General features: G+C 45.9%; 1 protein-coding gene and 1 long non-coding RNA gene across 4 annotated transcripts in view; one reads left to right on the plus strand and one right to left on the minus strand.

Moving 5' to 3' along the window:
- Positions 1-8,437, plus strand: part of LOC116550745 — a 21,593-nt gene extending 13,156 nt beyond the window's left edge. The window contains exon 3 of the long non-coding RNA XR_004268565.1: positions 8,425-8,437. This is a non-coding gene — a long non-coding RNA (uncharacterized LOC116550745). The remainder of the gene's footprint in view (positions 1-8,424) is intronic.
- TRAPPC10 (trafficking protein particle complex 10) overlaps positions 1-24,994 on the minus strand; it is a 92,038-nt gene extending 67,044 nt beyond the window's left edge. The window contains exons 1-3 of one of the 3 annotated variants that reach the window (XM_032276737.1): positions 24,744-24,994; positions 5,613-5,694; positions 2,670-2,805 (exon numbers count right to left, since the gene is read on the minus strand). In XM_032276737.1, coding sequence (XP_032132628.1) covers positions 2,670-2,805; positions 5,613-5,694; positions 24,744-24,810 — 285 coding nt within the window. In that variant the 5' untranslated portion in view covers positions 24,811-24,994. The remainder of the gene's footprint in view (positions 1-2,669; positions 2,806-5,612; positions 5,695-24,743) is intronic. The other 2 variants (XM_032276738.1, XM_032276739.1) reach the window with 2 other exon arrangements.
- Between the last annotated feature and the right edge of the window lie 1,753 nt (positions 24,995-26,747).

Genomic DNA, 26,747 nt, shown 5'->3' on the forward strand with positions numbered 1-26,747 from the left:
AGTCCCAGCACTTCAGGAGGCTGAGACAGGAAGACTGCTTGAGGCCAGGAGTTTGAGATCGGCCTGGGCAACATGGTAAGATCCCGTCTCTACTAAAAATACAAGGGAAAAAAAGCCAGATGTGTTCCTAGCTACTTGAGAGGATGAGGTGGGAGGATGGCTTCAGCCTAGAAGGGCGGAAGTTGTAGTGAACCAAGATCACACCACTACACTCCAGTCTGGATGACAGTGAGACCCTGTCTCAGGGGAAAAAAAAAAAAAAAAAATCAGCCAGGCGCTGTGGCTCACACCCGCAATCCTAACACTTTGGGAGGCAGAAGGAGGTGGATGCCTTGAACCTAGCTCAAGACCAGCCTGTGCAACGTGGTGAAACTCCATCTGTACAAAAAAACACACAAAAAAGTAGCTGGGCATGGTGGCACATCCCTGCAGTCTCAACTACTCAAGAGGCTGAGGTAGGATAATCACTGAGCCCAGGATGTCAAGGCTGCGTGACCCAAGAACCTGCCACTGCACTCCAGGCTGAGTGACAGAACAAGACCCTATCTTTAAAAAAAAAAAAAAAAAAAGAATTTTAAAAATCTCTAACAAAGTAAACTGTAAACACAAAAGCAGACTTGCACAAAGGAAAGACATCCCTTGTTCCTGAGTATGTCTCACATCTTGAATATGTTAGTTCTACACATGGGAATGTATAAACTTAGTTTGATCACAACAAAAATACCTAAATTAAACATGCAAGAGTAACTACGAAAACCTTGAAAAGGATGAAGCTGAGGGAGACGTTAACACACACTATGATATACACTGTCCAAAAGGAGCAGTTTAGCTGCGCAAATCTGGAGCTGTTTTCACCAGGCTTGTTCCTAGTTGTGGCATGTGTGTAGCAATTCTGAAACTATCTTATGCATATTGTAGCATGGAGCAAATACATAAATGTGCTGATGTTGTTGAGAGCAGAAATAAATGAGACAGAGGCAAGAAAGAGCCCTCCAGGTTGTAACATCAGAGGCATCAGTATCATCCCATCAACTCTGCCCGCTGAAAGGGTGCAGAAGGAGCCATGCCCCCACGGCAGCGAGCACACCTGCTGCCAGAGGAACCAGGTCTCTGTGGAGACACAGCTGATGCCAGCACAAGGGCAAAGAACTCCCAGAACCTGAAACAGCTTGGTATGCCACAAATGGTTAGAAAGTGCTGAAAAGAACACAGGAGCCAGCCTGAAGTGACTCTTGATGGCCAAATCTGGGACAACACGAGCATCAGAATAAGCAAAGGTGACTGCTCTGACCACTGCCTGAACAGAAAGCCCCGTGGGCACTCCCCAGATGGGCTGACGGAGGTGGGTGGAAAAGTCAGCACCCTTGGCAAAGACAGGCTCAGGAAAGAATCGCCGCAGGGTGAGGGGCAGGACACTTATGTGGTCCGAGTGGCTCCCCAGAGATGGCCTACTGATCGCAAAGGGACAACAGCCCCGCATCAGGGAGAAACGGAACAACTCCTGAAAGGAGTGACTGAATCCAACATTACCAACCAGGCTTATGGAGAGAAGAGCTGCCACTGAAGGCCAGGGACAGCATCCTTCTCGCGGCTGTTCACGGGGCTGGCCCTGGGCTGCCTCTGGGAACCTGGACCAGAAGAGGGCTCCCAGCCCTTGCGGTAAGAGGAGCTCAGCAGGCCTGCACTGTCAGTGCCCTCAGCGCAGTTATGCTAAACGCTTGCTTTCTGGAACCATGGGGGTGTCAGTGCACGCCAGGCAGAGGCGGCCTAAGGAGCAGCCCGATGAAAACCCTGGGTACGGAGTCTCTGGCAGGCTTCCCTGGCGGAAAACACCTCCTGTGTGTCCTCACTGGCTGCTGGGGATAAGCGCCACCTGTGTGGCGCCTCTGGGAAATGAGGCAGAGCAAAGTCAGCAGAGAAGCGGTGCCTGAGGTGAAGTCTGAGGAAAACCAGGTGCAGACTTATAGCTCCTGTCTCAAATCACAAACTCCCTCCGCGCCTCAGGTGGAGGCTACAATGCCATGGCGTGTAATAATCTACATATTTTCTCTGCTGCTAAATCTTGCTTTATTTAAGTCAAAATACACAGAAAGAAATGCCCCACAGCATTTTCTATTGGTTCACGACAGGAGAAGTGTGTCAAGAAAGAAAAGGTTCTTTCTAGATTCATGAACACACAACTGGAAAATACAAATGAAGGCTGTGGCGGTGGTGGCGCTGACACCCGCTGGTTCCACCGAGTCACAGGGCACCTCCTGCCCAGGCACGGCAACATGGGGGAAGGACATGGTCCTGGCCTCAGGGTCACATGCAGGCAGAAGAGACAACACGTATAACCAAGGACAATGGAGCCAGGATGGGAACATGGGTGTCATGAGAACAAAACACAGCTCAGGCTACGCCTAGCAGCCACGGGGCAGAGGGAGACAGCTCACAACACTGGAGACACAGGAACAGGACTGCGCTGGGGGCCAAAGTGAGCACAGCACACCAGACCCAGGCGCAAACACGCAACAGCAACCCCCCAACACTTGGCCCAGGGATGAAGGGACGACCCAAACACAGTACATGAAAAAGTACATTGGAAAAATGCCAGCTGCCTCCACAAAGCCTAGCCCCATCAATTTTCAACCCATCCCACCGCGCTTCCTCCCCTCCCTGATACTTACACAGCACTCTGTCCAGTAAATATGGAGAAAAGGAAACGTGAGCAGAGCTTTGTTTCCTTCTTTGGGCAGCAGCTCCTCTTTGAACTGAACAAAGTTAGACTCTAGGTGAATCATCTTGGGAGCCCGGCCATAGGACCTGTAAACAGTTGTTTGAAGTCACTGAGAAAACAACTAAACAACATTCATCACAAGAGGGCACACAGGACAACAAATAACGTAATTGCATCCATGAGTTCAGAGCATATATACTGACCCCAAATCATAACTACACATTCTGTTCAAAATCACTCTGAATTATTTTAAACAGAGTTCACATGTACATGTCAAAGCTCTATTTCCATAAAATCTTTCATTTTCCTCAAGGATACAGGCACGGTAATACATTCATCCAAGTATTCCATTTAACCAGGACCACTACAGGCTTAACAATGGGTTTTAGCGTAACTGAATCTATAATTATGTCACCATAAAAGAAGAAAAATGTGTCCCAAATGTCCAAAGTGCAGCTTTAACTTATGAAAGCTTTAGGGTTGCATTAGTATTTTTGGAACAACTTGTATTTTATCCAAGAAACAAAATTACTTGCTGTAAAATGACAGATTTTTGTTTGCAGAGCACAAATAATATAGCAGTACAAACCTCTATTTTATTCTCAACCCAAGAAGTCATCAAGAAATCCCACAAGCCCCTGCATCTCCTCCAAGGCTCTCGGTGACGACCTAATGATGCTTCTAAAAGTGAACGCACCGCACGGATCTCCGTGCCACACCTGTTCTTCTCATTCCTAGCAGCTGCGTCTCTTCTGAATGTTATAGCTGAATTTTGCTTTTTTACCCAATCTAAGGATGCTGTGTTTACTAAGTTAAAACCAACCATCATTAATGTGATTACGCTGATGCTCAAATATGTGCATTTCCTATTTGCCAGCTCTATTTTTCCCTGTCCTCTGGTAATCAAGTTTTCTTTTTCCATCTTTCCTCTCTGCCAGTTTGAAAGTCTTACCATCTATTTCTATTCTACCATTGGCTGCACTTTAATTCTTAGTATGTAACATAAGGTTTATTACAAAGACTAAAGTTGAAGACTATTCTCCCTTCTCTCTGTTCTGCTTCACACACATCTGAAATTTTAGATTTTGTTTTTAAGTGACATCTTAACTTCAGCAAAACATGCCATGTTGCTGGCAGACATTGCTTTCACCCTGGGTCTCCAGGTTCATTTTCCTTCACACTGGGATACATCCTTTAATTACTCAGAGAATGGCAAGGTTTCTGATCTCACAGATGTCTGAAAATACTTTTATTCACTTCAGTGCACCTGTCTCCACGTCAGGACAAGCAATGAACATGGTAACTGAATGGGACTCTGCGGTAGACACGAATGGCTTTCTGCACACAGAAGCAATGGAGCAGAAACCCCAGCCATCCTGGGCCCAACATGACCACCCGGAGGCCTAGAGAAAAACTTCTCAGCACCAGTGGCTGATGCAAGGCCCTCAGGGTGGGAAGCTGTGACACCGTCTTCACTCAGGACAACACTGTGAATGATAAAGAATTCTAGGGTCTGGGTATTTTCCCTCAGGACTATGATGGGGCTGCTCATAAACGTATTTTATGTTGCATTTTAAATGGTGCTGTTAGAAACTCTATATTTGGTTCTTCTTCCTCTTCTGATTCCCTGGCGTGGTTTTCTGTTTGCTTTCTTTACTTCATTCTCCTTGATATTCACCAGGCTCCTGCAGTATCCTGACTCCCTTCTGGAAGAATCTTGATAGCCGTTCTTCCAATGTCACCTGTCCTCTGTTCCCTCCACTCTCCTTCTGAAACGCCATTCAGGTAGATCCTGGAGCTTCTCAAGTCATCCTCCAGGGCCGGCTTTTCTTCCACGCGCTCCCACTCCTGCTCTTAGCACTGATCTACAAAGTGTCTAAGCTCAACTCTTCCAGCTCACTAATTTGCTTTTCAGCTATACAGCTTGCTCAGCACATCTGATAAACTTGATGTTTCAATTTTCATTTCCTAGATCCAATCAATTAATTTTAAATTTATGCTTTTTATCAAAGTAATAAATACATACTATTTTATTTTATTTAATAAATAAATAAAACTCCAACCTCTGCCTCCTGGGTTCAAGCAATTCTCCTGCCTCAGCCTCCCAAGTAGCTGGAATTACAGGCATGCTCCACCACACCCAGCTAATTTTGTATTTTTAGAAGAGACAGGGTTTCACCACTTGGCCACAATGGTCTCGAACTCCTGACCTCAGGTGATCCACCTGCCTCAAACTCCCAAAGTGCTGGGATTAAAGGCGTGAGCCACTGTGCCCAGCCAAGATACATACTTTAATACAAAGAGTACTAAAAAGGTTTTCTCTCTCTCTCTCTCTCTACCCCCTCACACCCCACCAACACATACACATCCATGTCTTCGTCTGCTGTCTGCTGCTATAACAGAGTATCACAGGCTGGGTAAATTCTAAGCAAGAGAAAGTTATTGCGCTCACAGTTCTGGAGGCTGGGAAGTTCAAAGATCAAGGTGCCAGGTTACGTGAGGTCACTCTGTTTCTTTAGAACTGAGGCTTTCAACTCGTGCTACTTTGCTTGTTCACATAAATGTCTGAACAACATATACTTACTTAAAAATGCACTTTTTAAAAAAAAATGAAGAGAGGGGGCATGAGGTCAAGAGTTTGAGACCAGCCTGGCAAACAGAGAAACCCCGTCTCTACTATAAATACAAAATTTAGCCCAGCGTGGTGGCATGCGCCTGTAATCCCAGCTACTCAGGAGGCTGAGGCAGGAGAATCACTTGAAACCGGGAAGCTGAGGTTGCAGTGAGCGGAGATCGTGCCACTGCACTCCAGCCTGGGTGACAGAGCTAGACTCCATCTCGAAAAACAAAAAAAATGAAGGAGGAATACAGCCAAAAAACACACAACCCATACCGTCTCCATTCCATCGGTTCTCTTGGAAGCTGCTGAGAGAGTGTTGGATAAACAGAGGTAAATAAATTCTGATCTCCAGCACCTGTAAAGGGAAGAAAGAGAAATTCAGTTACCACATTTTTAGGTGAATACAAGTAAAATGGGCTCTAAAGTTTATGAAGTTGGTATTTTTAGATCATTTTATGCTTAGTAAAATGATACTGCAAGACTCTTCTCTATCTGTGCCTCTATATAACGAACCTCAGGAAAACCCAGCGTAGGGCCGATGTGGTGAAACTGAACCCTCATGATACCTCCATGGGGTGGGTGTTTGGGTTCTTGCTATCAAGAACCACAAAAAAAAATGGGGATCAGAGAGGGTGAGTAACTTGCCCCAAGGGCACAAAGCTAAGGAGAGACTAAGCCGGCTCTACTTCAGCCAGAGCTATGGTCCACAGCCCCACTTTCTCCCAGATAGCCAAAAATCCATGCAGAAAAGGAAACCAAACTTCACCAAATTCAGCTCACTGTTCAACCAAATGCCAGAAGGACCCACAATTTATAGGTGGCTCCCCATGTGCAAATATTACACAAGGCACCTGCCAGGCACCCTCTCATTCTGTCCTGACCATGACTCCTGGGAGGAAAGGCCCAAACACGACCCCAATTCAGATGAGGAAAGTCAGCTTTGAAGGCCAGCGTGCTCAGAGCACAGATCTGACAGTGACAGACACAAGTCGGGACTCCAGTTTGCAGCCGGCTTTACGCTGCACACTCCGTGTTAGCTCAGCTCTTCTATCTTCACTTTCATAGAAATGAAAAATCCATTTTGTTCTCATAAAATGATAAAATAACTGTATTACACTTAAGCTAAAAAAGAACCTTTTAATATAGATGACAAAATTCTTATACTCAGAGGATCCTCTTTAGTTTAGTAAAACCATTTTCCAAATTGCTTGTATATTGACCTTTAAGAAATCACTGGGAATTGATGTGTGCCATTAACACATCTGCTTATTTTGCTATCAAGAACCTAAAAATAAAAAGCCTCCTGAAACTCATATAATGATATCAAGTCACTGGGAAAGGGTAATGACATTTCTGGGCAGATGGCATGGTGAGCGGGCAGGGCGCTGGGAGCCTCACTGCCTGGTTCCCATCTCAGTTCCATCACTGACCAGCTGACTACACCTGGGAAGACCGTTTACCACTCCTGTGCCTCCGGGACAAGGGAAATGGGAAAATGAGAAGAGCTCGGCCAGAGGGGCAGCAGTGAGGATTAAATGAGTTAACACAGTCGGTCACCTCAAACAAGGCATGGCACACAGTGGCTACAAAGGGACTATGACTACATTTTGTTAACACAAAAACAACGCTTATGTTTGAACTTACCACTTTTCATCTTGTTCATTTATTTGGTAGTCATCTCAGAAATCAGTAAAAGAAGCCAGGCGTGGTGGCTCATGTCTGCAATTCCAGCACTTTGGGAGGCTGAGGTGGGTGGATCACCTGAGGTCGGGAGTTCCAGACCAGCCTGACCAACATAGAGAAACCCTGTCTCTACTAAAAATACAAAATTAGCTGGGCATGCTGGTTCATGCCCATAATCCTAGCTACTGGGGAGGCTGAGGCAGGAGAATCGCTTGGACCCAGGAGGAGAGGTTGCAGTGAGCTGAGATTGCGCCACTGCACTCCAGTCTGGGCAACAAGAGCAAAACTCTGCCTCAAAAAAATAAAAAATCAATAAAAGAAGAAAATCTTTAGTTAGCTTCTGGTTTCTTAACTTTGACTGCCAATTTCTGTTGTCTTGTTAAACAGTTCCAAGATTAATATATAAAAAATAATTACTCTTTGCTAAGTGGAAAGTAAGCCAACTAAATGGAAGCTTTCTCCTCTTCCACTTGGTTTTCTATGTAAAACTACACACACACACACACACACACACACACACACACACACACACACACACACACACACAGTCTCTCTCTCACACACTGTCCTTGCAATACAGTTACTTCACGTAAGTACACAAATAACATCCATACAAAGTAGAAGAGGAGCTGCCTCCGACACCTGCTCCAAGCTCTTCTCCCCAGGGAGCCCTGCTGTACAGTAAGACTCATCCAAAAGGAGATTACCAAGCAGCAACGTCTCTTGCATCCATCGCGGACTGACTCTCTAACCTGTGTTCACCTGGAGATGTCCGGTCCAGCAGCACATCCACCTATAGCAAAGTGTCATCTGACTTAAGTAGGGATCTGACCTGTGACCATCTGACCTCAGTTACCTGTTACGGGCTGAACTGTGTCCCACAAACATCTACCTGTTGAAGCCCTAACCTCCAGTACCTCAGAATACAAGCATGTGGAGATAAGGTCTTCAAAGCTGATAAGGCAGTTTAGTTAAAATGAGGTCTTCAGGATAGGCCCTAATCCAACTGCCTGGTGTCTTTATAAGGGAAGATTTGGTCACACAGGCAGGAAGGATGCAGGAAGGCCCCAGGAGGACACAGAGGCCCACACTGCCGATGCCTGGACCTGGTCTCCAGAGCTGTGACGCAATGCATTTCTGCTAAGCCACCCAGACTGTGTGACTCTGTGATGGCAGCCCTGGCACACTAAGATAGTGCCCTGAGGTAGATTTGAAGGCCAAATTCCAACCCACTGAAGCTCTGCATTGATTGTGAAGAAAAACCACCACAATTTTCTCAGCATATACAAGCATTATTTTAATATACTCTTAAATCTTCACATCAAGTCTTATGAAATTAGAGATGCCTTTGAAAATGGGGTATGGAGAAACATCACACGACGGGGAAGAGCTTTAGTGTAAGAGCCCAAAAGAATTCAATCTTGGCTCATGCAGTAGGTAATTAAATTAACAACACAGGCTTTGTAGTTTCCTGAAATAACCTGACCATTAAGCAGAAAAGTCACTAGAGCTCTGAGGGCTGAACTGCAAGACAGAGCACCTTCCTGCAGATGATTTTTCATTTTAATCCCACAGCAACAGAGGCATGAGCAAAACCAGTGAGAATTCGGTTGTTCATAAGGCAGCTACTAAGAGCCAAAATGGGGCTTGAGATTCATGTGCCCACATTCAGAAAACCCTGTTCAGAAAGTCACCAAGTTTACTGTTCTAACATAAGAGGCTATTTACTAAAAGAGTCAACTCAGGCCATTTATTTCAATAACTAAGATCTCCTTTTTTTGGTGATAGAGGAGACCTATGAAAATAATGTCTAAGAGCAACTCAAAACACAACAGGGAGCTGGCTGTGCAGATCCCCAGAGCGCATGGGTGCACAGCATCACCCTGGCTGAACAGCAGGCACTGGAGCTCCTGAATGGGAAGAGACATACAGAGGGGACGGCAAGCAGCAGCCATGCAGAGGGACATGGGCACTCTGTGGAGGGTGCTGCCCGGACCCACTAGACAGGCCCCCTGGCTGAGGAAGGCCCAGTTCGGAGAATCCCCGGAAAGTGGGGCAGGGCTCTGGGGTCTGATTACATTAAGCAATCAGTTTTCTGATTATTTATGCAGTTGTAATTGGATTTTCTGTTACATGCAATCAGATGACTAACACAGGCCTTAGCTACTTCCTGAATTATTACTGTATTCCCTGAGATTTTTACAAGCACACATTCATGTATTACTTGTGTAATTTAAAACCTTTTATGTTCAAAGCAAGTAAGAATTAAACATGGTGGGGGAAAGAACTCAAAAAGATGACTTCAGTGATTTAGTTTAACAGGTTACATTTCAATCAACTCAATGTCAGTCTGTTAGGCTGCCATAACAAAATACAATAAAACCTAGGATGGCTTATCAACAGCAGACGTATATTTATCATCTCTGGAGACTGTAAGTCTGATATCAAAGCTTCAGCAGATTCAGTGCCTTGGTCTTGCTGTGCCTTCACATGGCGGAAGGAGCAAGTGAGGTCTCTGGGGCCCTCTTTTATAAGGGCACTAACCCCTTTTGTGGGGACTTCACTCACATGGTCTAATCACCTTCTCAAGGCCCCATCACAAAATACCATCACATTAGGGTCACAGAAAAGTTGCTAGTTAACAGAAGTCAAGAGAAGGGCACCTGTTTACTGTCCCTCTAGACGGCACTTTGTGCACACTCTGAACCCTCATATGGAAACCCAAAGCACCAATAACTCCCCTAATTGGCCCAAGGCCAAGCAAATGAGCACCAAGGCTGGGGTTTGAACCCAGGTAGCTTGGCTTGGGACTTAATACTGCTCTGTGCTCCCTCCCAACTTCTTAATTCTATTAAGTTTACCACTTATTCTGCAGCAGCTGTTTTAACAATGATTGGCTTGGCTGGGCATGATGGCTCACACCTGTAATCCTAGCACTTTGGGAGGCCGAGGCGGGTGGATTACGAGGTCAGGAGTTCAAGACCAGCCTGGCCAAGTGAAACTCCGTCTCTACTAAAAATACAAAAAATTAGCCAAGTGTAGTGGCAGACGCCCGAAATCCCAGCTACTCGGGAGGCTGAAGCTGAGAACTGCTTGAACCCAGGAGGCGGAGGTTGCAGTGGGCCGAAATCGCACCACCGCACTCTAGCCTGAGCAACAGAGCAAGACTCCGCCTCAAAACAAGAACAAAAAGTCTGGCTGAAAATACAGGTTCCAAACTGCCTTCTGTGTACAGAGTGAACATTTCTGTCACCTTCTTAGATGTAGTAAACCCCAAGTTTCTCTTTAAAGAATCAGTATGTCAGTATGTTCAGTTCTTTGTCCTCCATTTTAAAGTTTAACTCCCTTGTAGTTTCAGCAAACCTTTTCCACCAGTTCTAATCAGAACTGGTCCGGTCCCCTGCTCCGTCCTGACTCATCCTGGTCACCTGGCTCCAGTCAGCTGCTCTGGTCACCTGCTTTGACCTAGGTCACCCCCGGCAACCTGCTCTGACCTGCCCGTAACCATCCTTCCCACCAAACCACCCACTCTGCCACTCCAACTTGTACCCCTTCTCTCTTTAAAATAGCCTATCAAGGTTAGTCCAGACTGTTCGGTCTAACCGTAGCCAATAGAGGAAGAACACAGCAGTAGGGGCGACTTGTGTCAGGAATAAGAACCCCTTCCCCTCCTTGTCCAGGTGTGCGCTTGCCACTGCTCCATCTGTGCGACACACCCTTCTACAGAAGCAAATTGCCTTGCTGAGGAAATTTATATTTGAGCACTACTTCTTCTGCAGCACCAAAAATTTTACATATGACAATCTTTTTTACTGTACCAATTCTTGAACACACAAAGCTGTGACAGTCTTACTTATCACAAAAGTATAAACGGATCAGGAAGTTATAACCATGACAGACTGGCAAAGAAAAACAGAATGTTCGGTCGGTTTGTCACTTTCCTAAATACTTGACGTTATATATTTTCAAAGTCAATATTTTTATTTGGAGATTTATGTTGGAGAAAACAAATCTTGACATAAAGAGTCTGAATATTTGTTGATGCTCTGGTACATTACAATTTTTCTTCAAATTCTTTAGTATAATCTTGGTAAGGGTAACAGAAAGTTTTCTAATAAAATGCATCTCTCACTTGATCTTAAACTGCTGAAGACACTGGCAGTGTTTCAACCCGTTAGGAAGGCACTGTCCTCAGCCCTCTACTAGGCTGTCATGGTTTAAAAGGCTTGCTTTATTCTGCAGGGCTTCTTAGGCCGCAGAGCACTAACGGGTGGGAAAGACAGAGTGATGGTTTAGCTCAACCCAGGAGTGCTATGGGCTGAGAAAGAATAACCTGGGGGTGGAGGGGTGAAGGAGGACAGAAAGTGTCCCGCATCTGGAGGCCCTCAACCCACGGCTGGAACACCTCCCAGCTGGGACTAAAAGAAGTGGAGTGACTGGACTAGAACTGGAGATGAACTAATACTAAGGCCCCTCCAAGCAAGGTTCTATGATTCTATTTCTGAACAAAAAAGTCAAAGGAAATGTGTAATTTATCTAAGATTTGCTTTACAGAAAATTTTCCAGAAATAACGATTTTTTAAGCCTATTAACAAAAGCGAGCTGCAATCCACCGTTAAGCAGTCCAGTCTTGTTTGAAAGCAATGGGTTAGAGAGGGCATTGTCTTCAAGCCTAAGAACCTATGTGCTTGCCCACAGACCATACATCATTAATTTCTCCTCAATGGCTTTTGGTAAAACAGGCTTTCAAATGGACGATAAAAAAATCCAAGGTCACAAACTGGGAAGTCACCTCAGCCTGTTCAATAATGCATAAAGTAGATTTGCTATAATTCGTGTATAATGTCGAGGCAGTAATGAAAATTAATGCTTCCGACTGGGAGCTCTTTCATGGCAAAAACTAACATCAAATGCATAATCATGGGTATGGAAGCCTCCCCAGCACTCCTCCCAGAGCATCTGTCCATGAAAGGCCTTCGCATTTGGAGGTGGGGGCAGGGAGTGAAGGTCAATGAGAAAGCATAAAAAAGGATCCAGATGTTATCCAGATTCTCTAGGTAGAAAGCAAGGTTCAGCCTATCCCCTAAAATGACGAAGCAACTGACTCCACACTTCTAGCATAGACACTGTCCTTCCTTCATTAGAAGGCACAGATCTGAGAAGTACAGCAAATGAACCCTCCCACGGTTCTACACCTCCAAGTCTAAAGGCCAAGTTTAAAGTACCCAGTACCCCCTGTCATTTCATCGCTGGCTTAACGTTACGCCCATTCGGCCTGGCTCTCCTCCAGGTGCTTCCTGTGGTCTCTACCTTCCCTCTTACACACACACCCCACACACACATACACCACACACACACACACACTCTCCCTCTGCTGTTCTTTCTCCCAGCATCCTGTCTATATGACAATACTACACTCTGTAGGTGGGATCAAAAGAAAACTGATACATTAGTGTTCATCAAGTTTTCTGCTGTGGAAATTCGCAGAAGAGGAACTGCTACACATGAAGACTAGTCACCAGACAGAAAGCCCCAAAGTCTTTTTCTGTTTTAACTTAAACGACAAGAACACACAGGCCAAGAATGCTAAGTTGTTGAATGAACTCTTCTAATCAAGGAAACAAGTTGCCTTCTCTAGCCCTCAGAGATCAAACTTAAAACTCAAGAGTTTAAAAACAAAAAGACTGGAAAAATGGATCTAAACGTAAGAATACTGAGGAATCAGCCTTTAACAGGCTATACATTTTTAAAATAAACACAGCATTACTGTAGCAGTTTGAGCCACAGTACTGTATTTATAAGTTAAAAGAGATCCTGCCTGTTCCTGGCTCCCCAATGCCTTAAGGCTTTAGACAGAAGTGTTGCCAAACTGCTCTTTCCCCAGACTTCCCCTTCACCGCAGCCTCTGTTCCAGGACAGCCTTTTCGGTGAGGCCTAAAGGCAGTTTCCCAATGGTGCAACCATTAAGGAGGGAGCTGTGGCAGCATCCAGCACAGTGACATCACCATTTACCTCAGCCCAGCAACCCCTCCTGCAGAGCTCCACCCCAACACGTCCATCAGAAAAGTTACAGACAATCTATGCACAACTACCGGAAATAATCAAAGACAAAACAACTCAAATTCCACCAAGGGACTAGCAGAATAAACCACGGTACATCTACATCATGGACTTCGAGAATGATGTCAACATACTCCTAGTGGGGAGTGGAGTCCGGGAGAAAGGGTGGTGAGAACAGTGTCTGCAGCTGGCAATGTCTTCGCTAAGAAAGGGAAATACAAATATGTTTGAATGTTTTTTATACAGAAGGACAAACCATAACAAATTGAGATCGAGGAAGTCAGGAGGTTAGCATGGAGAGGACAGAATGTATACAAGATTTCTTTAAATAGACCTCATTTTGTAGATTTAATTTTGGAAGTAAATACTTTATATAATTATAAAGCAATTAGCTTTTTTAAGGTTTTCCCTAAAAATAATCAGGAAAAAAAAAAAAAAAAAAACAAGTGAACCTAAATGCATACATATACATTCAGTGGTATAATCTCAGAGAGAGGAACTATGACAAGTCACTTTAAAACTGCAGTAATTTGACAGTTCATTCCTTGTGGGATATATCCAAATGCCAAGAAGAATTGCCAGAAACAGTTCTAGATCGGTGTTCACTAGTCCTATTGTTGATGATGGAGTTAATGGTGTTATTCAGAGACTGTGTAATGCAGGATAAAGCAACCGCACAATCCCATGATGCTCTATTCAGTGGCCCCTGGCCCTGCAGCACTGGCCCTCCTGGGCATTTGTTAGAAATGCTCATTCTCAGGCCCCACCCAGACCTGCTTATTCAGAAACAAGGAATGGATCCAGCCATCTGTGTGTGCACAAGCCCTCCAGGTGACTGAAGCAGCATGAGCTTGAGAACCTCTAACTCTATCCTCCTCAAATACCCATGAGATTTGGGATTTTCAGTGTGGAAAAAAGAAAACATAGAAGGTGAAGCTGTTAATTAAAACTCTGCAGCCTTGAGTTTTAATCAAAAAGTGTGAACTTATGATGTATTTTATCTTAAAAACACTAAAAACAAAGAACAATTCCTAGGCCAGTGCGGTGGCTCACGCCTATAATCCCAACACTTTGGGAGGCTGAGGCAAGTGGATCACCTGAGGTCAGGAGTTTGAGACCAGCCTGGCCAACATGGTGAAACCTCATCCCTACTAAAAATACAAAAATTAGTCAGGTCTGGTGGCACGCACCTGTAATGCCAGGTACTCACTACTCAGGACACTGAGGCACAAGAATCTCCTGAACCCGGGAGGTGGAGGCTGCAGGGAGGCAGGGGTTGCAGTGAACTGAGATCATGCCATTGCACTACAGCATGGGTGACAGAGTAAGACCCTGTCTCAAAAAAAAAAAAAAAAAAAATCCTAGCTCTGTACGTTGAAAAGGCCTCATGGCAACTAGACGCCCAATCTTGCAGACTATGGTCTTGAAATACTATTTTTCACTAAAAGGAATCACGGCTCCTTGGCAATTGCTGAGTGCAAATCAGAGCATTAAACGTACAAAATGAGCCCAGAATATCTTGTCATGCTAGATAGGAAAGAATCTGACAAAGATGCCTATATCTCAGACGCCAACATGAAAGTGACTCTACCTGGCCAAAGGGAGACCCTCCCTGGCCAACCTTCGCACCAACAAGGCAACAATGCAGTGGACTGAAACACATCCAGTACATTCATAATGATACACCTCACAGCCACACGAAACCAACAACAAAAAGAACGCCGACTCGTCACTTTGGAAGGATGCTAGTGAACCAACTCATCTTTAAAATGGCTACGTAAAGGGAAAGAATCGAGCATATGATGACTCACTGTGCCACTGGGTAACCAACGAGTATAAATTTGTGCATATATGTGTGTATATATGTATACACACACACTTTTTACGGGAAGTATTGCAGCTAATAAATGAAAAATAAATAGGGGAGTGAGAATATCATTTTGCAACCTTAAGGGAATTAGTGATGAGAGAATAAATGGCTGCCGATTTACAAAAGGAGAGGCAATCAGCCATTATGCACCTGCTGGAAGAACACCACCACCTGTGAAACAGTCTTGCCGACAAAAAATCCAGCCTGAAGTTGACCCAGCCTCGCAGTGGGACCTCTTCAGGACAAACCAGCCAGGTTCATCAAGTCATAAAGAAAAAAAAGAGATGGATGGAACATGAAGATTTTAAGAGTCTTAAAGGTATTTCTCTAAAAACTGTATTTGGATACTAATTCCAAAGTTTTAAAAATAGACAAAACCACACACTGGAAATTTAAACACTGAATATTTGGTATTAAGAAACGTTTTAGGGCTGGGCATTGTGGCTCACATCTGTAATCCCGGCACTTTGGGAGGCCAAGGCAGGAGGATCACCCAAGATCAGGAGTTCGAGACCAGCCTGGCCAACATGGTGAAGCCCTGTCTCTGCTAAAAGCAGAAAAAAATTAGCCGGGCATGGTGGCACTTGCCTGTAATCCCAGCTACTTGGGAAGCTGAGGCAGGACAACTGCTTGAACCCAAGAGGTAGAGGTTGCACTCCAACCTGGGTAACAAGAGGGAAACTCTGTCTCAAAAACAAAAAAACAAAAAAAAAAAAAAAAAAAGAAGAAGAAGAAGAAAGAAACGTTAGGTGTAATTTAAAAATACCATGAATGAAAAAGAAAGAAATTTAAAAATTAAAGAAAAAAATACCATTAGACTGGGTGGCTTAGAAAACATAATCTTTTTCTCTCTTAAAGACCCATGAAAGAAAAAAATAAATAGAAATTTATTTTCTCATAGCTCTGCAGGCCAAGAAGCCAGATGATCAAGGTGTCAGTATATTCGGTTTCTGGTGAGGGCCTGCATCACAGATTGCAGACAGCCACTTCCTTGCTATTATCCTCAGGTGGTCCTTCCTTGGTTCAAGGGCGAGATGTCCCCTCACTCTTCCTCACCTAATCCCATAATAAAGGGTCCACCTTCCTGACCTCATCTAACCCTAAGTACTTCCCAAAGGCCTATCTCCTATTCCTAGCACACTGGGAGTCCAGGCTTCAGTGTGTGATGTTGGAAGGGGCGCATGCAGTTCATAACATACATTCACAGATAAATTATATGTCGGAGATTCACTTCAAAATAATGTAACGCTGGGGAGAATGAGGGGTATAGAAGAGCATGACTGGGCAATTCACCTAATTGTTGAAGTTGAGTGAAAGGTTTGTCAGATCTCTCTATAATATTCTGTCTACTTTTATACATATTGCAAACTTCCATAATAAAATATGTGAAATGTTACAATTCTTCCATTTCCCTTATCCTTCTTTCTGTTTTCCATAGCCCTGATTTCCTAACATAATTTGTCTGTTGTCTATTTCTTGCTGAAATGTAAACTCTCAGAGGGTTGGGATCTTTGCTCTCTGCCATAACCCAAGCCCCTACAGCACAGTGCCTGGCATGGAACAAGAGCTCCGTAACGTCTGCTTACTGACGAGAACAGCCCAACTCCTCCATACTCCACACTAGACAACCCAGGATCCAGAACAGACTACAGGAGAAGTAAAGACAGTGCTGAGTATCAGCTTCTCAGAATATGAATTTCGGAATGAGTAAGACTATACTAAAAATTTCTAGTGTATAGCTGACTTAATTCTTAGAATGCCGAAGTGACATTTTTATTTAATTCTATGGCAAAGGCTTTCTCAGAGGCATAATTTTAGGGACAAACCTCCCCGCTTCCATGTGAGCAGATGGTGTCTGACTTCCCTAAGTACTTAGGTAAAGCAGGAGTCATCAGACATCCTAATGTTGGTCCAAGCTCTACTACTAAACAGTTACATCGCTCGTGGTCAGGCACAGCAAAGCCAGCTCTCAGCTCAACTCCAAAATGACTTCTGATGGCCCTTCTCATGAACCTGGATGTTTAGAAACTTACTGACAGGTCTAGGTGAATGGAAAGTGCTCACGAATGGTATGCTACAGATTTTGTTAAAATTACTATCTAAATGGGCTGTTGTCAGTTTCAAGGATCTGCTAAAAAATTTCAACCCTGAAATTGTTCTTTCTTTTTTTTAAGAGACAGGGTCTCGCTCTATCACCCAGACTGGTGTGAAGTGGCACAAACATGGCTCACTGCACCCTCGAATTCCTGGGCTCAAACAATCCTCTGGTCTGTCTCCCAAGTAGCTGGGTCTAGGGGCACACACCATCACGGCCAGCTAACTCTGAAATGCATACAATGGCTTCAAACTGCTAACAGATCTCAGTTAAAAATAAGAAAAATGTCCAAACATACAATGGTCCCTGTGGTCCCTGTCACTGTTTTTTTTTTTTTATTTTGCAAACAGGGGCCTAAAATAATATTCAGAAATGAAACACCATGTAACAAACATCCACAAAGCCATGTAAGGGAGAGAGTACAGAAGAGGTTCAACTTTTTCTAAGCAGGGATCTCCCCACCTTGTATGCACATACAGAACCCAAAAGCCCAGATGTCAAGATAACATTCCCTTGGTCAGGAATACAGGAAGGACAAACCTCCAAAGACAGACGTAGCTATCTAAAACCAAAGACGCTTGATGAATGCAGGCCACTGTGTGCTTGGTAGCTAACACAGACAGTGGTGCAGCAGGTGGCATGGTGCCTACAACATCCTAACCCTCAAAACCTGTCAATGTGACCTTACTTGGGAAAGGGGTCTCTGTAGACTTAAGTTCAGGAGCTCAAGATGTGATTATCCCAGATCATCCAGCTAGGTCCTATATATAGCTAGATTCTAGATATATTTCAAAGGCAATGTCAGTTGTGAGAGAAAAAAGAAGTCACAAATTACTCCAAAGTTATCAATTTTTAATTTAAAAACAAATACTCTCTAAGGCTAAAGTACTGTGAATATATTTGAAATTCACATTAAGAGCAGATACAGAGGACAGATTTGAGGAGGAAAGATGGAGGGTGAGACACAGGCAAGAAAGCCACAGGAGGCTGAGGCAAACCCAACTAGAGGCCAGCACTGAGGTGGGCATGTTTTGGACTGTTGAAGGCCCTGCAGTTGCCTGGGCACAGTGGCTCACACCTGTAATCCCAGCACTTTGGGAGGCTAAGGGGAGTGGATTGCTTTAGTCCAGGAGTTCAAGACCTGCCTGGGCAACATGGTGAAACCCCATCTCTGCTAAAAATACAAAAATTAACTGGGCATGGTGGCACACAAGCAGCTACTTGGGAGTGTGAGGTGGAAGAAATCACCTGAGCCCAGGAGGTCAAGGCTGCAGTGAGCTGAGATCATGCCACTGCACTCTAGCCTGGACGAGAGTGAGACCACGTCTCAAAAAAAAAGAAAAAAGAAAAAAAAAAAGACCCCCCAGTCTTCTGCCATTCCTGGTCTAACTCTAGGTCTAAAGCCACCAGATCCAGAGGTGGAGCGTGGGGGAGGGAGAGTCAGCGCTTGGAGATCAGCCTGCGATACCTTGTGAGACCACACACTTCCAGGCTAAAGCATGCGACTCCAGTGAAGACACTGTCAACTGGCAACAAACTTTTCCATGACAAAAAAATCCTTAAGTCAGTTACTTGTATTTCCACTAAAAGGTAGCCAACTTTCAGTCAGGGTTAGCCACACAATCACACTGTCAGCGGGCAGGCCTCTGGTGGAAGCACACAGTAATAACTTTCTACACAATGACTGGCTCACGTGTTATGCCTGTTATACTTTTATTTTACTTACTTTTTGTTTTGAGACCAGGTCTTGCTTTGTCACCCAGGTTGTAGTGTCAGGAAGAAGAGCAGATATCTGCTGCCTCGACCTCCCAGGTCCAAGTGATCCTCCCATGTAACTGGGAGTACAGGCATACATCGGCACACCTGGCTAACTTTATTTTTATTTTTGTAGAGACAGGAATTCCCTATGTTGCCCATGCTGCATCATATTTGATTATTTCAGAGATTCGATACTTTAAAAAAAAAAAGAAAATCAGACCCTTCAATGTCATTTCCATAAACCAGAATTTACTAGAAACTCTTCAAAAAAACACATCTTGTGAACAAGGTGTGTGAACTGAATAAAAAAAAATTAAAAAAAAAACTTTTCCCTTTTTTTTTTTTGAGAGTTGCCCAGGCTGGAGTGCAATGGCACCATCTTGACTCACTGCAACCTCCACCTCCCAGGTTCAAGTGATTCTCCTGCCTCAGCCTCCCAAGTAGCTGAGATTACAGGCATGTGCCACCATGCCCAGCTAAGTTTGTATTTTTAGTAGAGACGAGGTTTCTCCATGTTGGTCAGGCTGGTCTCCAATTTCCAGCCTCAGGTGATCAGCCCACCTCCGCCTCCCAAAGTGCTGGAATTACAGGCGCAAGCCACCCCACCTGGCTATCAGTTCAATCCACCCTGGCGTGGGGCTAGTAACACTAACAGCATGAGTTCCCGAACTGTGCACCATGGCTTCCCACACACTACACAGAGAGGCACCAAGAGAGTTTAAATGTATGAGGGAAACAGCAATGCTTGTGATGCAGAAACCCTACACAAGGTATTCACAAGTGTCAACATCAGATCCGAGCTCCACTTCTTTCAATGACCTCATTATCATCGCAAAATGGGGTGGCTGCTCTGATACAAAGCAAGTACTATCCCCCCAAAAACAAAAAAACCTCAAAGGGAGCAGCAGCGTCCAATCCAACCCCCAGGTGAGAGGTGTCACAGAGCCCTGCCAGTACCACACTGCTACAGTTAGGAAGAATGATGAAAATATTTTTTTCTTCCAACTTATGTGTGTTTTTCAAACAGCTCCTGTTAGGACATAACATTTAATAAATTACTGGGACCTAATTACTTAATAAATAGAATTTTTAAGTATTCCTTTTAGCCTAGAGATGCCATGAAAAAAATTCCTGGAACACTAAAAGCATTGTGAATAGAGAAAATTCAGGAACCTCACCTTGGTAACTAATTTTTTTGCACACTGACTGTAATCCTGACACTCTCCTGAGTGCCTTACACACCCCTTCTCAACCAGATGAGGCTGCTACTCTAGCCACCCATTTCACAGCTGAAGGGCCGTGAAAAGATGTAAGAACCGAGGTCATGTGGACAAGATGGAATGGCGTATAAACATGCTCAGGTAGAAACGACACAGCAAGTAAATTAAGCACATTTGTGGGTGCCTTTAGTCCTTGCCTCCAAATACATACTCTATGCAATGACTGAGGTTTCCTAAAAGGAAATGTTTCTCCTACTTTTCAATCTTTGGTTCAATATTGCCTTGAGAATTCAATATGGAATAAAATCTGCGTTTATGTTTACCAATTTAAACAGACATTTACTATGTTTACCAATTTCAACAGACATTTAAAGTGACTTTTCTGGTAGTTAAGGAGGTGGTTAAATCATAAGCACCACACTTTCACATTTCATAGAAAATTCCAATGTGCAAATTTTAAAACTTTAACCTACAGGGGAAAATCCCAAAGTTCAACCAGATACAAAGCTCATTTCTGTTGCCTGTTTTCCTCTCTAAAAGTTTACAATATCAAGGCCGGGCTCGGTTGGCTCACAGCTGTAATCCCAGCACTTTGGGAGGCTGAGGCAGGCGGATCACGAGATCAGGAGTTCAAGACCAGCCCAGCCAACATGGTGAAACCCGATCTCTACTAAAAATAGAAAAAATTAGCTGGGCATGGTGGCACGTGCCTGTAATCCCAGCTACTCAGGGGAGGCTGAGGCAGGAGAACTGCTTGAACCAGGACCCAGGAGGCCGAGATCACACCAATGCACTCCAGCCTGGGCTATAGAGCAAGACTCTGTCTCAAAAAAAAAAAAAAAGTTTATAATATCAGACCTGGAACCCCCAAATATAGAGACTCAGAAAAATGAAACAGGTAATAGATGAGGCTAGTGAAAACAGATCACCTGGAGGGAGAGTACTATTATTTTTCAGATACTATTCAATTCCAAGGTAATAACACTTATGTGCTATTTTAGGTGTGATGACAGTCAACAAAGAAAAGCCACAAATCACTGGAATTACATTTACTTCATCACTAGCTCAATGAGATAGCTGGAAAAGGAATGTGTCTTTCCCAATACACCCTTGGGTCAGAAATCCAAGCGTTTATTTCGAAACAGAAAACTGACCCTGTGGCTCAAAAAACTCTACACTAAAATTTAAATTTAGACCAAATGGATCTGCTGGATTTGTTTCAGTTTCACCAGGCATTTTTCATGATTAATAAATTATACTATAGGTATTCACATTGCTATGATTAGGTCATTCATCACCCAACCCCATTAAAGCATTACTTTCACTAATGTTCAGTTCCCATCCCTGCACATTTCAGATGTACTCTTCAGTATTCATAAGCTTTAACCAGTTTTTGAGTTTAAGAAGACCCCCTACTGAGGTAGTCCCTCTTCACAAGAGCCCGTTAGGCAGGAGGTTTAATTATGGACTCAAGTCTATTAAAACATTTAGGGCCAGGTGTGGTGGCTCACGCCTGTAATCTCAGCCCTTTGGGAGGCCAAGGCGGGCTGGTCACCTGAGGTCAGGAGTTCCAGACCAGCCTGGCCAACATGGTGAAACCCCCCCTCTATTAAAATACAAAAATTAGCTGGGTGTGGTGGCGGGCGCCTGTAATCCCAGCTACTGGGGAGGCTGAGGCAGGAAAATCACTTGAACCCCGGAGGCAGAGAATGCCGTGAGTCGAGATTGCGCCACTGCACTCCAGCCTGGGCGACAGAGTGAGACTCGTCTCAAAAAAAAAAAGAAAAAGAAAAAGAAAACATTTAGAGAGCTTCAAAATATTATCAAAATAATTCAGGCCAGGTGAGGTGGGCCATACCAGAAGTGCCAACTACTTGGCAGGCTAAGGGAGGGGACCACTTGAGCCCAGCAAGGCTGCAGTCAGCTATGACCATGCCACTGTACTCCAGCCTGGGCGACAGACTGAGACCCCATCTCTAAAAGAAAAATAATAAAAAAATGAAACAAAATAATCAGCTAGGTTTTAAAGTAATAATCCATTCCAATTACCCTTAATCTTTGGAAGTTTTCATTCTTCTATGCCTATATACAGTTTTTAAATTCACCAGAACCAGTTACATTCTATATTCTTCCCAGAAAGATCTGAGCAGAATGCATTTTCACTGAAGTAAAATATTATACATTCTATGAAAAAAAAACTCCACAACATGTATCAACTCTACTTTCATTTTAAAATGAACCGATCTGAGGTAATAATATTTCAACCAAGAGAACTATGTACATAATAGCAAAAATTTGTTAAGAGTTAACTAGCCTCTGGGTGGATTTTTTTAAAAGCGATGATTCTAGCACCATTGTCTGCACTGCTTATCCTACCTTCTCCTTTCAAAACCTGTATAGCTGAAAGGAGGGAGGAAGATGAAGGTATGAAGTAAAACCTGGCCAAGTGCTTCCCAAAGCTTCAGTCCCAGATATACCAAAACGGAATTTCAAGTGGGAAATACAATGCCAGCTTTTTTTTAAAAAAAAAAAAAAACCTTTACTTTTAAATTGATCATTTTTCAAGTTGACTTTGAAAGTCTACTGAAGCCCCTTTATCTTCTGAGATTCCAATGAATGAAAGTTTGCACCTTCTAAGACAGTGCTACCATCCGTGCAGATTAACATTCACTGAGCTGCTAGAGGCATCCTGTGGGGCAGGTGGCTCATGCCTGCAATCCCAGCACTTTGCGAGGCTGAGGAAGCTGGATCGCCCAAGGTCAGGGGTTGGAAACCAGCCAACCAACACAGCGAAACTTAGTTTCTCTGCTAAAAAAAAAAAAAATACAAAATTAGCTGAGCGTGGCAATGTGCACCTGTAATCCCAGCTACTTGGGAGGCTGAGGCAGAAGAATCGCTTGAACCAGGGAGACGAGATTGCAGTAAGCCAAGATCATGCCACTGCACTCCAGCCTGGGCGACAGAGGAAGACTCCCGCTCAAAAAAAAAAAAAAAAAAAAAATTCATGATGCTGCTGGAAACACAGGGAAAAAACCTCCACCGAAGTGAGAATCTAAACCTGCAGGAAGGAAAGCGGCAACCTTTAGCTGTCCACCATGCTTACATGTATGAAACTAAACATTAAATATTTACCTCTAACACTGGCTATCGAGATAACAAATTTTACTTTAGTTATGGCTGAATCCAATAGAGCTTGGGAACTTTCTCCTCAGAAATGTATTTACATAATGCCTATAGGAACATATTGCTATTGAAATGTAACCAAGCTAAGAGGTAGAAGATATAATTAGATGTGTGGATACGTATCCAGCACTCACAATGTGCACAGAACTTCAGGAGAAAAATTTTCACGATTTAGAAGACAACGAAATTTAACATGAACTGAGCACAGCTTCCCCGAGGGCTCTTTTGGAAAGCGCCTGGGAAATTTCAGGGCCTCCAGACCCGCTCTACCTACATCTGTCCTCTGGGGTTGAAGGTGCAGAGTAGGGAAATCCAGCTGACAAGTATTCAGGGAAGGAAAAAAAAGAAGTCTCCCAATTTTCAATGAGACACAGTCCACTTTCCTAAGAAAGTCTATCATATGGTCTAGGTCTCTGTAGAGAAAAAAAAAGAGGGAGTGGGAAAGAGAAAAAAGAAAAGGGAAGGAAAGAAAAAATCTATCCTCTAAAGCTGAAGCAACAAAATTCAACCTTAAATATACAGTTTCGCAGGGATCTAACAAGACCGAACATACCAGGTCCACCCACCAACAGAGCGAGGGGGAAACGAGCTCTCAGGATATGCAGTCTACCGTGGCCTGGGCACCCAGATTTTGCAATAGACAGTGCTTCCTTTCGAAGTATGAAAAACCATTAGAAAAAACTAACTGCACACAGGAATGAAAACACAGAAAAAACGGCAAAGATCAAAAATAATAATAGTGAGCAATACCTCTCTGCAAATCATCAAAAAGCCAACCAAACATGTCAATACTTCCCAGAAACTCAGTGTTAACTTGTAAACAACAGTCACACTTGTAAAATTTGGGGAAAATTTTTCCCGTAACAAAAAGATAGTTCCTTTGTATAAGCAGTAAAGGAGGGGTGCGGGAGGACACGACACCCAAGAGGCATCGGATGTCCCTAGTGTAGACTCGCGCGGGAGGCTGCTCACGGGCAGCAGCTCACCGGAGCGCCCAGGCCTCGTCTTTCTCATCCGTAAAACGGTTTGAGTGCGCGGCGGGGAGCGTCATGCACGAGCCGAAGCAGTCCCGGCGGCTGTCGGACGCTTCCCCCTGCAACAAGCTGCTGCTTCTTCGCCAACGCCCGCAACTCTGCGAGCCCCCAGGACTTCCCCGGAGTTGGGGAAAGGGCGCCCAGGGGGAAAACCGTCTGGCAGAAAAGGCCGGGGACCCCGGGGAGGCGGCGGCCCCGACTCGTAGCACTCAACGCCGGCGCGCGCCCCGTCCCGGGCAGAGTCCGCTGGGTTCCGCCGACCCCAGCTGCAACCGGCCCCGAGGGCGCCCCCAGGGGTCAGAGGTCTCCCGGCGGGAAGGTCAGAGGGCGTCCCCGAGAAGTCGGAGGGCCCAGCCGCTGCCACAGCCCCGGTCACACCTCCAGGAAGCGGCCCCGCCCGGAGCGCGCCGGGGGCTGGAGGTCTGGGGGCGCCGGGGGCTGGACGCCGCGGCCCAGGCCCGCCCCACGACCGCCGCGCCCTCCCTGCCTCCGGGCACTCACAGGTGACGATGGGCTTGTTCTCCATGGTGTAGATCACCGGCGGCAGCGGCTCCTGAGAGGCGTCCATGGGCGTCCGGCGTCACCGGCCCGGCCCCCCGCGCCCCATGGGCAGCCCCGAGGCCGCGCCGGGCCCAGCCCGAGCCCGAGCCTGAGCGGCGCCGCCCGCCCGGCCGCGCGAGGCAGCTCTGGAGCCGGTAGCGCCACCGCTGCCGCCCGCTGCCGCCGGCCGCAGCCACTTCCGGCCTCGGCGCTGTCGCATGACCACTTCCGGGGCGCGCGAGGCTTCACGGGGCGGGCCTGCGCGGCGCGCGGCCTCCGGCAGAAGTGCGCCCCGACCGTTCGCACGGCAGCGGCGGCGCGAGGGCGGGGAGGCGGGGGAGGCGGGGGAGGCGGGGGAGGCGGGGGAGGCGGGGGAGGCGGGGGAGGCGGGGAGGGGCGGGACTCGGCTCCCGGGACGCGGCCTTCATTCTCTCTCGGCCGGGGGCGCCCCGCGGGGCCCTGCGCTGGAGCTGCGCCCGGGACTCGGCAGGCGGGCCTAGCGCGCAGTGAGTGAGCCAGAACGCGCGCGGGCCAGAGACGCCGGCATCGCCGCCCTCGCGCTCCCCGCGGCTCTGGGGTCCCGCGGCGCGGTCGCTGCCCCGCGGCCCTTCCCCTCCGCACGGGGGAGGCTCCCGCAGGCCCTTGCCGCTGAGCGTGCCCGGCGTCTGCCTTCCGCCTACCGCTGGGCCCTTCCTGTCTCCCTCCCGCCGCAAAGCTCCCGGCCCTCGGCTGCCCCTACACGGGGCAGGCGGCGGGGCGCGCTTTCGGAGTGTCTCGAAATCAGCCTCGCGCTTCACTGCATCCGGACGTCTCGGGCACGTGAACGGGGGTTTTCCGTTTCTTTTCTTGGGAGCAGGGTCACGCTCAGTTGCTCAGGCTGGAGTGCAGTGGCGGGATCGCGGCCCACTGCAGCCCCGACCTCCCGGCCTCCAGCGACCCTGCCGCCTTGGCCCCGCGTGTAACTGGGAGCAGGTGCAGCCACCACGTCCAGCTAATGTTTTTTTTCCTTGAGTCTGGGTCTCCCCATGTTTCCCAGGCCGGTCTCAAACTGCCGGGCTCAAGTGATCCTCCAGCCTTGGCCTCCCAAAGTGTGGAGATTACAGGTGTGAGCCTGGGTTTGAGGTAACAAATAAAATACCGAATAAAATAACGAAAATTGTCAACCGAGAATAATCAAAAAGATCAGAATCTAGTTTAGCGTTTACTCAAGTGCAGAGTTTGATGGGCCACCTAGGAAACATTACAAAGAACGGAAGCGTTCTCAAACGTGGAAGTTTGGGTCGTTTACATAGCCAGCGTTTAGGGAAGCCTCACAATGCCCCCATCTTTCTGTATAGTCGGTGGTTGGCCGAGGGGGGCTTTTTCTTTTGTGACCCACTGAAGATGAAACAGTCATGGGGTCTCTGTGCTGTCTGGTCTGAGTTGGGCACAGGACAATGAAGGAGGCAGCTAATCTGAAACAAAAATCAGCAGTGGGTAGGGGGCACCTGGTCTTTCTCAGTCATTTGCATCAGCAGGCCCCAACTTTTTTGGCACCAGGGCCAGTTTCATAGAAGGCAATTTTTCCACAGACGAGTCTGGGGGGAGAGGTTCAGACGATTCAAACACATTACATTTATTGTGCACTTTATTATTGTGTTGTGGTATGTAATAACATAATCATAAACTTCCCATAATGTAGAATCAGAGGGAGCCCTGAGCTTGTTTTCCGGCAACTAGATAGTCACATGTGAGGGTGACGGGAGCCAGGGACAGGTCATCAGGCATTAGATTCTCATAATGAGCGTGCAGCCTACACCCATCCCTCCAATGTGCAGTTCACAATAGGGTTCACCCTCCTATGAGAATCCAGCGCCAGCTGCTTACCCGGCAGGAGGTGGAGCTCAGGCGGTGATGCCAGTCGATGTAGGGTTCCCTGAAAGTCCTCGGCCTAGGCTGGGCTAAGCATCTGTAGGATGACTCCAT

This window comes from Sapajus apella, unplaced genomic scaffold (assembly GCF_009761245.1).
Source record: "Sapajus apella isolate SASKATOON/1434 unplaced genomic scaffold, GSC_monkey_1.0 scaffold8, whole genome shotgun sequence".
In the NCBI taxonomy this organism is placed as follows: Eukaryota; Metazoa; Chordata; class Mammalia; order Primates; family Cebidae; genus Sapajus; species Sapajus apella.